Source organism: Eubalaena glacialis, chromosome 3 (genome assembly GCF_028564815.1).
Source record: "Eubalaena glacialis isolate mEubGla1 chromosome 3, mEubGla1.1.hap2.+ XY, whole genome shotgun sequence".
Classification (NCBI taxonomy): Eukaryota; Metazoa; Chordata; class Mammalia; order Artiodactyla; family Balaenidae; genus Eubalaena; species Eubalaena glacialis.
In genome coordinates, this window is record NC_083718.1 from 32,275,078 (window position 1) to 32,289,974 (window position 14,897).

Genomic DNA, 14,897 nt, shown 5'->3' on the forward strand with positions numbered 1-14,897 from the left:
ATAGTACAACACAGGGAATATAGCCAATTTTTATAAGTGGAACGTAACCTTCCAACATTGTGAATCACTATGCTGTATGCCTGAAACTTATATAATATTGTACATCAACTACACTTTAATTAAAAAATAACAATCTCCATCATTTTGATATGAAAAACTTCTAAAATAACATGCTTCCATAAGCTCTTACCTGGGTAACATTCTGGTGTTTTGGGACTCCACGTGCCATCTGCTGTGCATCTAGCATGAGATGTATATTTCTTATTACATGTATATGAAACCTCATCTCCATAGAAATAGGTACAGCTATTGTCAATGCTACTTTTTCTCAGCTGAGTGATTCTGCCATTGTTCAGTTCTGGTATTGGGCAACAAACCTCTAAAAAATATAAAAGAAGGCTAATGGTTAGTAAAATTACCATGAGGAGGCTCCTATGGCTAAAAGTCTAATTTCTACCTTTAGAAGATCTCACCACTGAAGAGAGATTGGGAAAGCAGAGGCACTTTGAGTCTGCTCTCCCTGGCCCTGATTTGCTAAAGTACTCCAACTCATTTGTTTCCAATTCAGTTGTTTCCAATACTTTGTTATTTAAGTGGTGGCAATAATTTTTATTAAATATATTTTAATTCAGTGATATTGTTAAAATCTTTCATTCTATTTCCCCAAAATGAGTCTGAACGACTGCAATTGAACTTTAAGTCCTAATATGAAATGACTAATCTTTCAATAAGTGGATTACCATTTTTCATTATTTGTGCATTTCACATATTTTTCAAATTCCAATCTACAGAATAAAGTTCCCTGTATTCTGGGCCTCAGTGTCTTTACCTCTAAAATGGCAAGAGTCTGATAGATGTGTAGAAAAATGCATGTTGTCAATTCCATTGAGGCCCATAAAATTGCATCCATATATCTTTCCGTCCCTCACTTACTCTCAAGTGAGACTAGAGAAAGTCTCCTTTCTATCCTATTGAGGCAAAAGCACTGGGTCAGGGGTCAGAGTCTGTCTTCTAGAGACAGGTCTTTCAGCCCACAGTCTCATGGCTCAAGAGACATGAGACACAAGTCACCTTGCAACTGCTTGAGTTCATGACTGTTTCACAGACTTTCCTTCTGTCAAGCACCCCAAAATCTACACTGGGGAGGAAAGGGCTGTGACGGAGGTCTGACTTGGGCGGTGGTGGAGCTGTATTCTCCATTCTACCTTTACCAGTAATGAAGCTCATACTTAATCTTCATAATATTTGACTTCTGTGTTTTGTCTCATTTGATTCTGAACCAGGATAAGATTATAATTTCTCAGCTCCTCAAGCTCCAAAACCTTTATGGTCCCTTCTGGCAATAATTGTTCACTATTGTGTTCAATTAGTATAATTCTAAACTTCTCTTGAGGAAAAAAATTATATTCATTTAAGATGGAAAATCCTAGCACATACTGGATATTTAATATACAAAAAGATTTTAAAAAAAGAAACTCACCCTCACATTGTACGTATGGGGTCCACTCCAAATTTCTCTGACAAGTCACAGTCGTGGGCCCATCTGCCTTGGGTTTATAGCCAGAAATGCAGTAGTACCTCAGTGCAGTCCCAATATCATACACTTCCTCTTCTGTTGGCTTCTGGTAGCCATATTTTCCCCAGAAGGCATGGGGGATGTATGGTAAGCCAGCACAGCCATCTGCTCATAAAGGAAGAACAAGGGAAAAGGACACTGCTACTAGGGATGCAACAGTGATCAATGAGCCTGTCCTATCAAAGGGTGTCATGTGCTCATTCAGCCAGGAACCAGCCTGCCATAGCTGATGAATCAGCCACACCAGAAAACACACATGGACATGTACCCAAATGTGCAAGGCACCAGAGAGGTTCTTACTAAGGGCACTAACAAGTGGATTCTGTGTGTCGTGCCAACTATTCAAAATATGAATTCTTCTTCCTCTTCATTTTACTTCAGAAAGTTTAGTATCTGAATTGAAGCATTGGGCTTGCTAGGTGGATATGACTGGAGAAATGTTGCAGACAAATAAATCTAACTCTCTTGTTTCCTGGCTGATAGGAGAAAATAAACAAGAGTCATTCCCCTTATCCAGATGACACCAGAAACTTTATCATTTAAGGGTTTGGCAAGAACAAACCAAGCACAAAGTGACTTCTGAGCCTAAACCTTGTATCTTGTCCTCTTCACTCTTTGCTGATGCTACTGGCTCACAATATGGAAATGTAATAGAAACATCTGTCAAGTTGGATGTTTATTTTATTTTTATCTTCAAGGGTAAGGGTCTTTTTTAAGTTTTATTAAGACACAAGTCACATAACATAAAATACACCCATTTAAAATACACTATCCAATGGTTTTCACTATATCCACAGAGTTGTGCAACCATCACCCTTATCCAATTTTAGGATATTTTTATCAACCCAAAAAGAAACTCTGTACTCATTAGGAGTCACCTCCTAGTCTTGCCTCCTCCCAGGCCCTTGAAACCACTAAAATTCTTTCTCTCTCAATGGATTTGCCTATTCTGGACATATCAAATAACCTCTGTGAATGGATTTCTCATCCTTAAAATGAGGATAATAATAGTGCCCACAATTCTGGACAGAATTCATTGAATTAATTCTTGTTATGTACTTAGACTAACACCAAGTTATCATTGTTACTATTAAGATAATTTTTAACAGGGAACTCTACTTAATGCACTGTGGTGACCTGAATGGGAGGGAAGTCCAAAAGGGAGAGGATATATATACATGTATGGCTGATTCATTTTGCTGTACAGTAGAAACTAACACAATACTGTAAAGCAACTGTACTCCAATAAAAATTAATTTTAAAAAAAGATAATTTTTAGTGATCCACATGAGTTTATAATTTCAGAGTATCAGTATCATAGTTAGTCCATACAATACTTTTGTGCAAGTTAGAAAAAGGCATTTTTCCCTCAGGACACTTTACTATATATCTTTTAAAACAATCACCATAATATAAAGATTTTTGCGAGAACAAAGCAATTTTCTATCAACTGCAAGAAAATTATTGAAATAAACATACTAATCCACAATGTCTACAATGCTAACATCTCTCTTTAGGGTTGTAGTGTGCACAACTGCGTGTGGCAGCCTTTTGTGATGTTATATGACCTTGCACGGTGTACTGTAATCATTCTTTTTTCCAACAAGAAAAAAATAGAGGGATTGATCTAAATTTAAATTTTTACTGTGATTCAAATGGGCTTAGGCATATAAGTATGTCCCCATCAATATTTCTGGATATCTTTAGATGCCAGACATTGAAACTCTTTCATGGTCCATACTTACTGAGTTCACAAATGGGAGGAGGAGGATACCAGCTGTTATCAGCTCCACAGTGGATTAACTTGTTGCCCTTGAGACGATAACCTTTATCGCAGTCAAATACAATAGACTGTTTATAAATATAGATGGGTCCAAATCCAGAGATTATTTTTCCATATTTAACCACTGGCCGAGGACAAGTGATTTCTAAAAACTCAAAAGAAAAGACAAATGGGTTATATATATATATATATATATTTTTTTTTTTTTTCAAGTTTTAAAAGCCTCAGTAAAATGAGATCCCATCATGTAGGTTCTATTGTGAGATGACTGTGGATAACTCTAACTTCTTCACTTTCCCAAGAAAAACTAGCTATATATAATCCAGGAAAAAAACATATCTTGAGGTCCTCAAAATCTCTCCCTATAATGACCTGCTCTCCTGGATGATTTTGATGGTGGGTCAGTGGTCAGTGGTAATGATGTGATAGCCATGATGCAGAGGTAGCCAGGGCATCAGAGAGCTGTACCATCACAAGCAAAGAACAAACTACCCCTGCATCCTACCCCACAGCAGTCAGTCATCAAGTCCTGTCAGTCCTGCCACTTTAATTCCTCTAGGATTCCTCAGTTTCTCTCCAGGCCCACTGCCATGGCAACAGTTGAAGGAGCTTCACTACTTAGCTAGATAGTTGCAACAGGTTACCTATGGGTTAAGTTTTGTCCCACTTCAAATTGCCCATTCTGCAGCCAGAGTTATCTTTCTAACATTCAGCACATTTTGGTTAAAGCCTTTCAATGCCTGCCCTTCACCTTCATTCTGAACTCATGAGAGTTCTTCAGGCATTTTAAACGGTTTGCAGTATCATGATCGCTTATCCCTGATTTGATTGTGTCCTGTGCTGAGTCAGAATAGTAAGTGATACTGTGTGGGTGCTTAGTAGCAAAGGAAGATGTCTTAGATTAGCAAACTAGCAATGCCACAATATTTCTTCTTGCTCAATTACTGTTTGCTTTGTCCTGTTGAACTTCTGGTGTTTAATAGGTTTTGCTTGCTCTGTAGGCATATGTGGTTGACATGAAAAGTGCTAACCAGTATTTCCAGTTCTGCTTCCTGCACAGACAAAAGGTGATATTCCTCAGCTCCCTTAGGATGAGTAGGGTCTACACATTACTAGTTTTGGACAAAAGGCTGAAATGCAAAGTGATATGTGGTCATTTCCAGGAAAAAAGCTCTTAAAGCCAGGGGACAATTTGATTTTCTCTCTTCCTCTACTAAAGAGATTGTGAAAGCACATTTTGATATCATAAGATTGAAGCAATCTGGATTGCTGAGATGGTTGCTAAACTAACACTTAAACTATAGCTGCCCTAGAGAGTTTCCTGGACATGCAGCAAACTCAATATGAATGAGAATCAACTTTTACTTTGCCGCCGGGACACCCTTACCCCAAGCCCATGCCCATTGCAGCTCCAGCCATCCCCCCAGGGTGGTTCTTGGGCAGAGCACCCTGGGACCCCCTCCCACATGCACCCATTCCAGCTCCAACTGTACCACAAAGGCAGACCCAATGCAGTGAGTGCCAGGGTCCCCCAGCCCATGCTCATTCTGTTTTGCCTAATTCATAGACACAAACATGGAAAGTCAAATAAAATGAAGAGACAGAGGAATATGTTCCCAGTGAAAGAATAAATAAAACCTTATTTTTAAAAACCCTAATGAAACAGAGATAAGTAATTTACCTGATAAAGAGTAAAAAATAATGATTATAAAGACGCTCACTGAACTCAGGAGAAGAGTGAAGGAACACAGAGAGAACTTTAACACAGAGTTAGAAAATATAAAAAAGAACCAATTAGAGCTGAAGAATACAATAAATAAAATAAAATACACTAGAAGGAATCAATAGCAGGTTAGGTGGTACAGAAGAATGGATAAGTGATCTGAAAGACAGAATAGTAGAAATCACCCAATCAGAACAGCAAAAAGAAAAAAAAAATTAATGAGGCTAGTTTAAGATGCATCTAGCGCAACATCAAGCAAACTAACATTTTCATTAATGGAGAATAGAGAAGATAAAGGGGCAGAAAATTTGTTTGAAGAAATAGTGGCTAAAAATTTCTCTAACCTGGGGAAGGAAACAGATATCCAGGTCCAGGAAGTACAGAGAACCCCAAGCAAGATAAACCAAAAGAGATCCACACCAAGACATTATCATAATTAAAATGGTAAAAGTTAAAGATAGAGAATTTTAAAGACAGCAAGAGAAAAACAACTTGTCATGTACAAGAGAACCCCTCATAAGTCTACCAGATAATTTTTAAGCAGAAATTCTGCAGGCCAGAAGGGAGTGGCAAGATATATTTAAAGTGCTGAAAGGAAAAAAACTTACAACCAAGAATACTTTACCCAGCAAGGGAATCGTTCACAATTGAAGGAAAGATAAAGAGTTTTACAGACAAGCAAAAACGAGAGGAGTTCATCACCACTAAACCAGCCTTACAAGAAATGTTAAAGGGTCTTTTGTAAGCAGAAAAGAAAAGGCCATAGCTAGAAATAAGAAAATATATGAAAGAAAAAAATCTCACTGGTAAAGGCAAATATATAGTAAAGACAGTGGATCTGCCACTTAAAATAGTAGTATAAAAGGTAAAAGACAAAAGTAGCAAAATCAACTATAACTATAATAAGTAGTTTAAGGGATAAACAAAATAAAAAGTTGTAAACTCTAATGTGAAAAATGTAGAATGGGGGGGGGCAGTAACAATGTAGTGCTCTTAGAATTCCTTTGAACTTAAGTGACTATCAATTTAAAATAAACTGATATATACCAGTTTATTATATATATATATATAAACATCATGATAACAACAAACCAGAAACCTACAATAGTTATGCAAAAATTAAAGAGAAAAGAACCCAAACACATAACACTAGAGAAAATCATCAAACCACAAGGGAAAAGACTAAGGGAAGAAGAAAGGAACAAAAAAGAACTACCAAAAAAAACCAAAACAAAACAGAAAACAATTAACAAAATAGCAGCAAGTACACTCATATCAAGAATCACTTTAAATGTAAATGGACTAAATGCACCAATTAAAAGACATAGGTGGCTGAATGGATAAAAAAAATTTAAAAGGCCCTTTTATATACTGCCTAAAAGAGACTCACTCTAGAACTAAACATACACAGACTGAAGGTGAAGGGATGGAAAAAGATACTCCATGCAAATGAAAACAAGAGGAAAGCTGGGATAGCAATACTCATATCAGACCAAAGAGACTTTAAAACAAATACTATAACAAAAGACAAAGAAGGACATTACTTAAAAATAAAAGGTCAATCTAAGAAGAGGATATAACATTTATAGATATCAATGCACCCAACATAGAAACACCTAAATACAATATATTAAACAAATGTTCACAAACACAAAGGGAGAAATTGACAGTAACACAATAATAGTGGGGGATTTTAATCTCCCACTTGCATCAATGGATAGACCATCAAGACAGAGCATTAATAAGGAAATATTGACCTTAAATGACATATTAGATCAGATAGTTTTAATAGATATATACAAAACATTCTATCTAAAAACTGCAGAATACACATTCTCAAGTGCATATAGAACATTCTCCAGAATAGATCACATATTAGGCCACAATACAAGTTTCTATAAATTTAAGAAGATTGAATTCTCTTTTCCAAACACAATGATATGAAATTAGAAATCAATTATAAGAAGAAAAATGGAAAAATATAAACATGTGGAGGCTAAACAACCTGATACTAAACAACCAATCGGTCAATGAAGAAATCAAAAAGAAAATAAAAAAATACATTGAGAGAAATAAAAATGGAAACACAACTTTCCAAAATCTATGGGTGGCAGCAAAAGCAGTTATAAGAGGGAAGTTCATAGCAATATAGGCCTACATCAAGAAACAAGAATAATCTGAAATAAATGATCAAACTTTACACCTAAAAGACCCAAAAGAATTAGAAGAAAAAACAAACCCTAAAGTTAGTAGGAGAAATGAAATAATAAAAATCACAGTGAAAGTAAATAAAATAATGACTAAAAAAAAATAGGAAAAAGCAATGAAACTGAGTGCTGGTTCTTTGAAATGATAAACAAAATTGATAAATCTTTACCCAGTTTCCTCAGGAAAAGAAGAGAGATGGCTCAAACAAACTCAGAAGTGAAAGAGAAGTTACAACTGATATCACAGGCCATATATGATAAACCCACAACTAATATCAAAATCAATCATTAAAAGATGAAAGCTTTTTCTCAAAGATCAAGAATAAGACAAGGATGCCCCCCTCACTACTTTTATTAACCATAGTATTGGAAGGCTTAGCCACAGCAATCAGACAAGAAAAAGAAATAAAAGGAATCCAAATTGGAAGGGAAGAAGTAAAACTGTCACTATTTGCCAGTGCCATGATACTATACATAGAAAACCTAAAGACTCCACAAAAAAAAACTATTAGAATTAAGAGATACATTCATTAAAGTTGCAGCATACAAATTTAATATACAGAAATTTGTTTAATTTCTATACACTAATAGCAGACTATCAGAAAGAGAAATTAAGAAAACAATCCCATTTACAACTGCATCAAAACGCATAAAATATCTAGGAATAAATTTAACCAAGGAAGTGAAAGACCTGTACTCTGAAAACTACAAGACATTGATAAAATATATTGAAGATGACACCAGAAAATGGAAACATATAATGTGTTCATAGATTGGAAGAATTAATATTGTTAAAATGTCCATACTACCCAAAGCAATCTACAGATTTAATGCAATCCCTATCAAAATACCCATGGCATTTATCACAGAACTAGAACAAATAATCCTAAAATCTGTATGGAACTACAAAAGACCTCAAATAGCCAAAGCAATCTTGATAAAGAAGAACAAAGCAAGAGTTATCATGCTCACTGATTTGAAACTATACTGTAAAACTTTAGTAATCAAAACAGTATGGTACTGTAACAAAAACAGACACACAGATCAATGGAACAAAACAGAGAGCCCAGAAATAAACCCTTATATGATCAATTATTCTAGGATAAAGGAGGCAAGAGCATACAGTGGGGAAAAGACAGACTCTTCAGTAAATAGTGCTGGGAAAACTGGACAGCTACATGCAAAAGAATGAAACTAGACCACTTTCTTACACCATATACAAAAATAAATTCAAAATGGATTAAATGTTTAAATGTAAGGCCTGAAACTATAAAACTCCTAGAAGAAGACATAGTCAGTGACCTCTTTAACATTAGTCTTATCAGTATTTTTTTAGTTGGATCTGTCTCCTCAGGCATGGGCAACAAAAGCAAAAAAAAAAAAAAAAGGGGACTGCATCAAACCAAAAAGCTTTCACACAGCAAAGGAAACCAACAGCAAAACAAAAAAGCAACCTACTGAATGGGAGAAGATATTTGAAAATGATATATCTAATAAGGGGTTAATGTCTAAAATCCATAAAGAACTCATACAAATCAATATAAAAAATCTGATTAAAAAATGGATGGAGGACCTGAATAGACATTTTTTCCAAAGAAGATATACAGATAGCCAACAGGCACATTAAAAGATGTTCAACATCACTAATCACCAGGGAAATGCAAATCAAAACCACAATGAGATACCACCTCACATGTGTCAGAATGGCTATTATCAAAAAGACAAGAAATAAAAACTGTTGGCAAGGATGCGGATAAAGAAAGAACACTTGTGCACCATTGATGGGAATGTAAATTGGTATAGTCACTATGGAAAACAGTATGGAGCGTCCTCAAAAAATTGAAAATAAGACTACCATACGATCCAGGAATTCCATTCCTTACTATTTATCTGAAGAAAACAAAAACACTAATTTGAAAAGATACATGTGACCCCAATGTTCATTGAAGCATTATTTACAATAGCCAAGATATGGAAGCAACCATAGTGTCCATCAATAGATGTATGGATAAAGAAGATGTGCCATATATATATATATATATATACATATATATATATATGTATATATATATATATATATATACACACACATATATATATATATATACACACACATATATATATATATATATATGCCATAAAAAAAGAATAAAATCTTGCCATTTGCGATAACATGGATGGACTTAGAGTGTATTACACTAAGTGAAATGTCAGGCAGAGAAAGACAAATATATGATTTCAATTATGTGTGGAATCTAAAACAAAACAAAAAACATAAAACAGAAACAGACTCATAGATACAGAGAACAAATTGGTGGTCACCACAAGGAAGGGAAGTGGCAGGAGGGAAGGGGGTGCAGAGCAAAATAGATGAAGGGAATTAAGAGGTATAAACTTTCAGCTATAAAATAAATACATCTCAAGACATAACATACAGCATAAAGAATATAGTCAATAATATTGTAATAGTGTATGGTGACAGATGGTAACCAGATTTGTGGTGATCATTTTGTACTGTATAAAAATATCACATCACCATGTAGTGTACCTGAAACTAATATAATATTGTGAGTCAATTATATTGATACTTTAGTTAAAAAAAAATCTTTTACTTTACAAAGCCAATGAGATATCAGTGCTATTTATTACCATATACTGGTACTGCATGCATAAGCATCAGTTTACCAAAAAAATGACTGCATCATTGCAATAATTAGTTTGTCTTTGAATCATTTCACTTCCCCCAATACATTTACCTTCCTTTTTCTTTTAAACAAAAAATTCAAACCAAAATTCATCATTATGACTTACTTTTACAAGTAGGAGGGCTTGGATTCCAGACACCTATTGTCTTATTTTCCAGTCTGCAAGAAATAGAGGCTGTGCCTAACATTGAGAAGTCAGGGTCACAGCTGTAGGTGACAGAAGAGCCATATGTGTAGAAGTCTTCATCTCCACCATTGTGCTTCCCATTGCTGATGGCTGGAGGAGGCTCACACTTGGCAACTGAGATGAGTGAGTGAAGAGGAAGAAATAATTAGGGAAAGCATCCTTACAAATCTAACATTTATGATGCAAATTCTAATGAATGGTATAAGAAGCAGCAAAGATTAACAGGAGTTTTATTACCTAACATGGTTTAGGTTTAGAGGCAAGTCAAAAAAAGTCTTTACTTACTTTCGCAACTGGGGAGAGGATCACTCCAGCCAACTCCTTTATCTTGGATCACACAAAAACTAGTGGTTGAGCCAATTAAGATATACCTGAGTAAGATAGGATCAAAGATTTTAATGGAATTCTTCCTACTATAAATTAAGTTGAATAAAGGAGTCTGAACAAATGGATTTATTCCTCAATATTAAAAATGAAGAAATAATGTTTTTTCAGGTAACATTTCCTATTGAGAACTTCATTTTGTAAAATTTTATCACTGCAATGAGATGTGTGTGTTCACTTGTTCTTTTATTCTGTAATCTATTACTGGACATTGACTAGATGTCAGGCATGGAGTTCATTCAGAGCTCAAGCAGGACAATGTAGAGTAAAAGACTCATTTGAGTGTGTTCTGCAGTTTTCTTTGGATGAGTGTACCAGCCAGATTACTGGCCCCAAACTCTCTTGCCCTCTGCTTTGCCACCTCCTGATGTCCAGATGCTTGCCCTCTCTCATACACCATTAACTCCCTCTTCATGACCCCCCCATTTCTATGGCTCTTGACAAGTCCTAAGCTTTCTTCAGTTTGTTTTACTACCCCATATGAATTACGGTAACAGAAAAAAAAAAAACATCATTAGTACAATTTCAAATTGTACTATTATCAAGGAATAAACCTATGATGTGACTGAACACTAATATAAATGTTACCTTCAGCAATCTAAGAGGTCCTGAAATTTATTTAATAACTTTTTAATGATAATTTAATAATAATTTTAATAAGATAAACTACAATAAGAATTAAGCATTTCTTTATCTTGAATTTCTTAAAAATGTAATTTTTCTAACCTAGCCAGGAAACCAAGTGAAAAGTGTTGTTTTTGGTTATTTCAATAGGAACACTTTGGTGTTCCAACAGCATGTTAGTTCTGAATCTTCTCACTTTCCCTCTTGGGAGCCATACACAGTAAGGGAAACAGGATAAACATGAGAAGATCAAACAAAATGAAACAATAATATCAAAAAAATGGAGAAAAAATGTTAGATATAGATGACAAGCATAGGAGAATCAACATATACTTAATTGGACAACCTGAAGAAGGAACACAAAACAGAACAAAATAGCTATCTTTAGATATATTTCTGGTAAATATTACAGAAATAAAATAATATTTTAATCTACATTTTTAAATTGTACATCATATAGCAATGAAAAATTGAACCAAATTGTCCATATCAAAACAACTAAGAGTAGGATTACTAGATTTCAAAGATAAAGAATATCTTTGGACAGCCAAGCAAAGACTAAGTCACATATAAGAGTAAGAAACCCAGAGTTCTCTAAAGCAACATCCTCCAGAAAAACAGACACAGCAATATCTATAAGATATTCAAGAAAAGAAAGTATGAGCCAAGGACTTTATATCCAGCCACATTATCTTTTAAGTAGCAAAGCCTCAGACAGTATTTAAAACTGCAATAATTCAACAGTAATTTTCACTTGGAGACTTTTCCTCGGAAATCACCAGAGGACAAACTATAGCCAACCAAGAGATTACAGGAGAAACTAGCAAAAACAAAAACAAAAAAAACAACTGATAGTGAGTACTGAGCATGCAGATCTAAGACAAAAAGGTGTGCTTAAGAGTGACTGAATGAAATATAAATGTTATATGCTCTGACAAGCTGAGATGATATAACTAACAAAAATAGGAGATCCACCAGAGGACAGAGAGCAGAAGCAAGAAGAGCTACAATCCTGCAGCCTGTGGAACAAAAAACATTCACAGAACGAGAGACAAGATGAAAAGGCAGAGGGCTATGTACCAGATGAAGGAACAAGGTAAAACCCCAGAAAAACAACTAAATGAAGTGGAGATAGGCAGCCTTTCAAAAAAACAATTCAGAATAATGATAGTGAAGATGATCCAGGACCTCGGAAAAACAATGGAGGCAAAGATCAAGAAGATGCAAGAAATGTTTAACAAAGACCTAGAAGAATTAAAGAACAAACAAACAGGATGAACAATACAATAACTGCAATGAAAACTACACTAGAATGATTCAATAGCAGAATAACTGAGGCAGAAGAACGGATATGTGACCTGGAAGACAGAATGGTGGAATCCACTGCTGCGGAACAGAATAAAGAAAAAGGAATGAAAAGAAATGAAGGCAGCCTAAGAGACCTCTGGGACAACATTAAACACAACAACATTCGCATTGTACGGGTCCCAGAAGGAGAAGAGAGAGAGAAAGGACCAGAGAAAATATTTGAAGAGATTATAGTCGAAAACTTCCCTAACATGGGAAAGGAAATAGCCGCCCAAGTCCAGGAAGTGCAGCAAGTCCCATACAGGATAAACCCAAGGAGAAACACGCTGAGACACATAGTAATCAAAGTGGCAAAAATTAAAGACAAAGAAAAATTATTGAAAGCAGCAAGGGAAAAATGGCAAATAACATACAAGGGAACTCCCATAAGGTTAACAGCTGATTTCTCAGCAGAAACTCTACAAGCCAGAAGGGAGTGGCATGATACACTTAAAGTGATGAAAGGGAAGAACCTACAACCAAGATTACTCTACTAGGCAAGGATGTCATTCAGATTTGATGGAGAAATCAAAAGCTTTATAGACAAGCAAAAGCTAAGAGAATTCAGCACCACCAAACCAGCTCTACAACAAATGCTAAAGGGACTTCTCTAAGTGGGAAACACAAGAGAAGAAAAGGACCTACAAGGAATTAGTTTGATCTGTTTAGGATTACACAGTTTGTGTTAGAACCAGAAGTGTAGTTTACTGATTTAAATTTAAATGCTTTTTCTATTCAGTCCTTCTGTATTGCCAAAACTGGCACATTCTTCACTATGTCAATATAGCTTATCTTTACTCATTTAAAAACCAGCATATATATCTATATGTAGATATAGATATATAGATACATGGATATAGATATCATTCCTTGTCCAAATATATATTAAAAACCTTTTCATCTTAAAAGAATGAAACACCTACAAAATTGTGGTTTCATTACAGATGCATGAAATGCAGGATATTAAAATTCTTTTAATGTAGGATAATTTTAACCACATTCATTTTTTCTCTTCTTTCTCTATAATTGTTTATTTCCCTTACTATGTATACTTAAGCATTGCTTTTGAATAATCCTAAGAGATTATGGGAAACTAAGATAGGCTGTAACTTTCAATTTTATCAGTTTGAGTCCTTCCAATCCCAAAGGTCATTTTAAGCCTATTTACTATTTAATATAAAATTACTTGGCTTTCTCAATGCAAAGTGATTGTTGAGTTTAATTGTAATATATAAGCAATTTAGGCCATTTCATCTTGGTAATATATCTTGAGAACAAAAAGCCATGATGTATTCATGGAGTAAGAGTCTAGAGTTACAACCTGTTGTTGCAGTCTGCAATCACTATGTTTAGAATAACCTCTGTGTGCAAAAAAAAAAATCTTTAAGTCACAGGTCCTGAGTTGGGGGGGCGTATAGTGGTGGTAGGATGAAATGGAAATAGTCCATATGGTTTCTGCTCTCATAGAACTTTCTAAGTCATTTCACAGTTGGTCTAGTGCTCTTTAGTATCTTTCCTTAATAAGTAAATGCCTATAAATAAAATGGATAATTGTAAGAAAAACAGGAGATGAGTGAGAGAGTGGAAAAAAAACAAACTCATTGATTGCCTCATCTGTAAATGCTGGAAGTAAAATCAAGCTATAGACATATATAAGTATTTAACATTACTGTTGAATACAAAGTAAACACTGAGATAATACAAATGACATAAATTTACTGGTAGAAAAGACAGAGGGGTGGGGAGGGAAGGAGAGAGTACAAGATAAGTTTACTGTTACTCATAACAGGGAACAAGTTTAAAAATAAAGATAGAAATAAAGAAGGTGTTTAAAGGTATATATAATTATATGAAGGTATATATAATTATATAAAGGTAACCACTAGAATCAAATTTTGAACTCTCCTAAATATATATATATATATAAAACTGCACATATATACATATAGTACAAAATATGAAATAATATGAGAAAATTAAACCTATAGGTATCACTAATATCAATAAATGTAATTGGACTTAAGTCTCCTTTTGAAAGAAAAAGACCTTTTAGTTGCAACAAAATTTGACTCTATGTTGTATACAGGAGACAAATCTAAAAGTACCTCAGATAGGTTAAAAACAAAAGGAGGGGCAAAGTTATATAAAGCAAATGCAAACAAAAAGAAAATAAGGGATACTGGTTTTAATATCCTATAAACTGGACATCAGAATCAAGATCCTTAAATTACACAAAATGGGCATATTATGGTGTAAAAGATTTTGATTTGCAGTGAAGAGCTATAAATATTTATGTACCAAAAAATGTAGCAGCAATTTTAACAAAAGAAATACATGGGACATAAGAAAAGTATGCTATTA

The 14,897-nt window shown here is 34.5% G+C and overlaps 1 protein-coding gene across 9 annotated transcripts in view; it reads right to left on the reverse strand.

The window, feature by feature from the left end:
* C4BPA (complement component 4 binding protein alpha) overlaps positions 1 to 14,897 on the reverse strand; it is a 56,088-nt gene that overhangs the window by 9,511 nt on the left and 31,680 nt on the right. For all 9 annotated transcript variants that reach the window (XM_061185439.1, XM_061185443.1, XM_061185442.1 and 6 more), the window contains 5 exons: positions 10,467 to 10,552; positions 10,101 to 10,295; positions 3,322 to 3,504; positions 1,481 to 1,681; positions 191 to 379 (listed from right to left, as the gene is read on the reverse strand). In XM_061185439.1, coding sequence (XP_061041422.1) covers positions 191 to 379; positions 1,481 to 1,681; positions 3,322 to 3,504; positions 10,101 to 10,295; positions 10,467 to 10,552 — 854 coding nt within the window. The remainder of the gene's footprint in view (positions 1 to 190; positions 380 to 1,480; positions 1,682 to 3,321; positions 3,505 to 10,100; positions 10,296 to 10,466; positions 10,553 to 14,897) is intronic.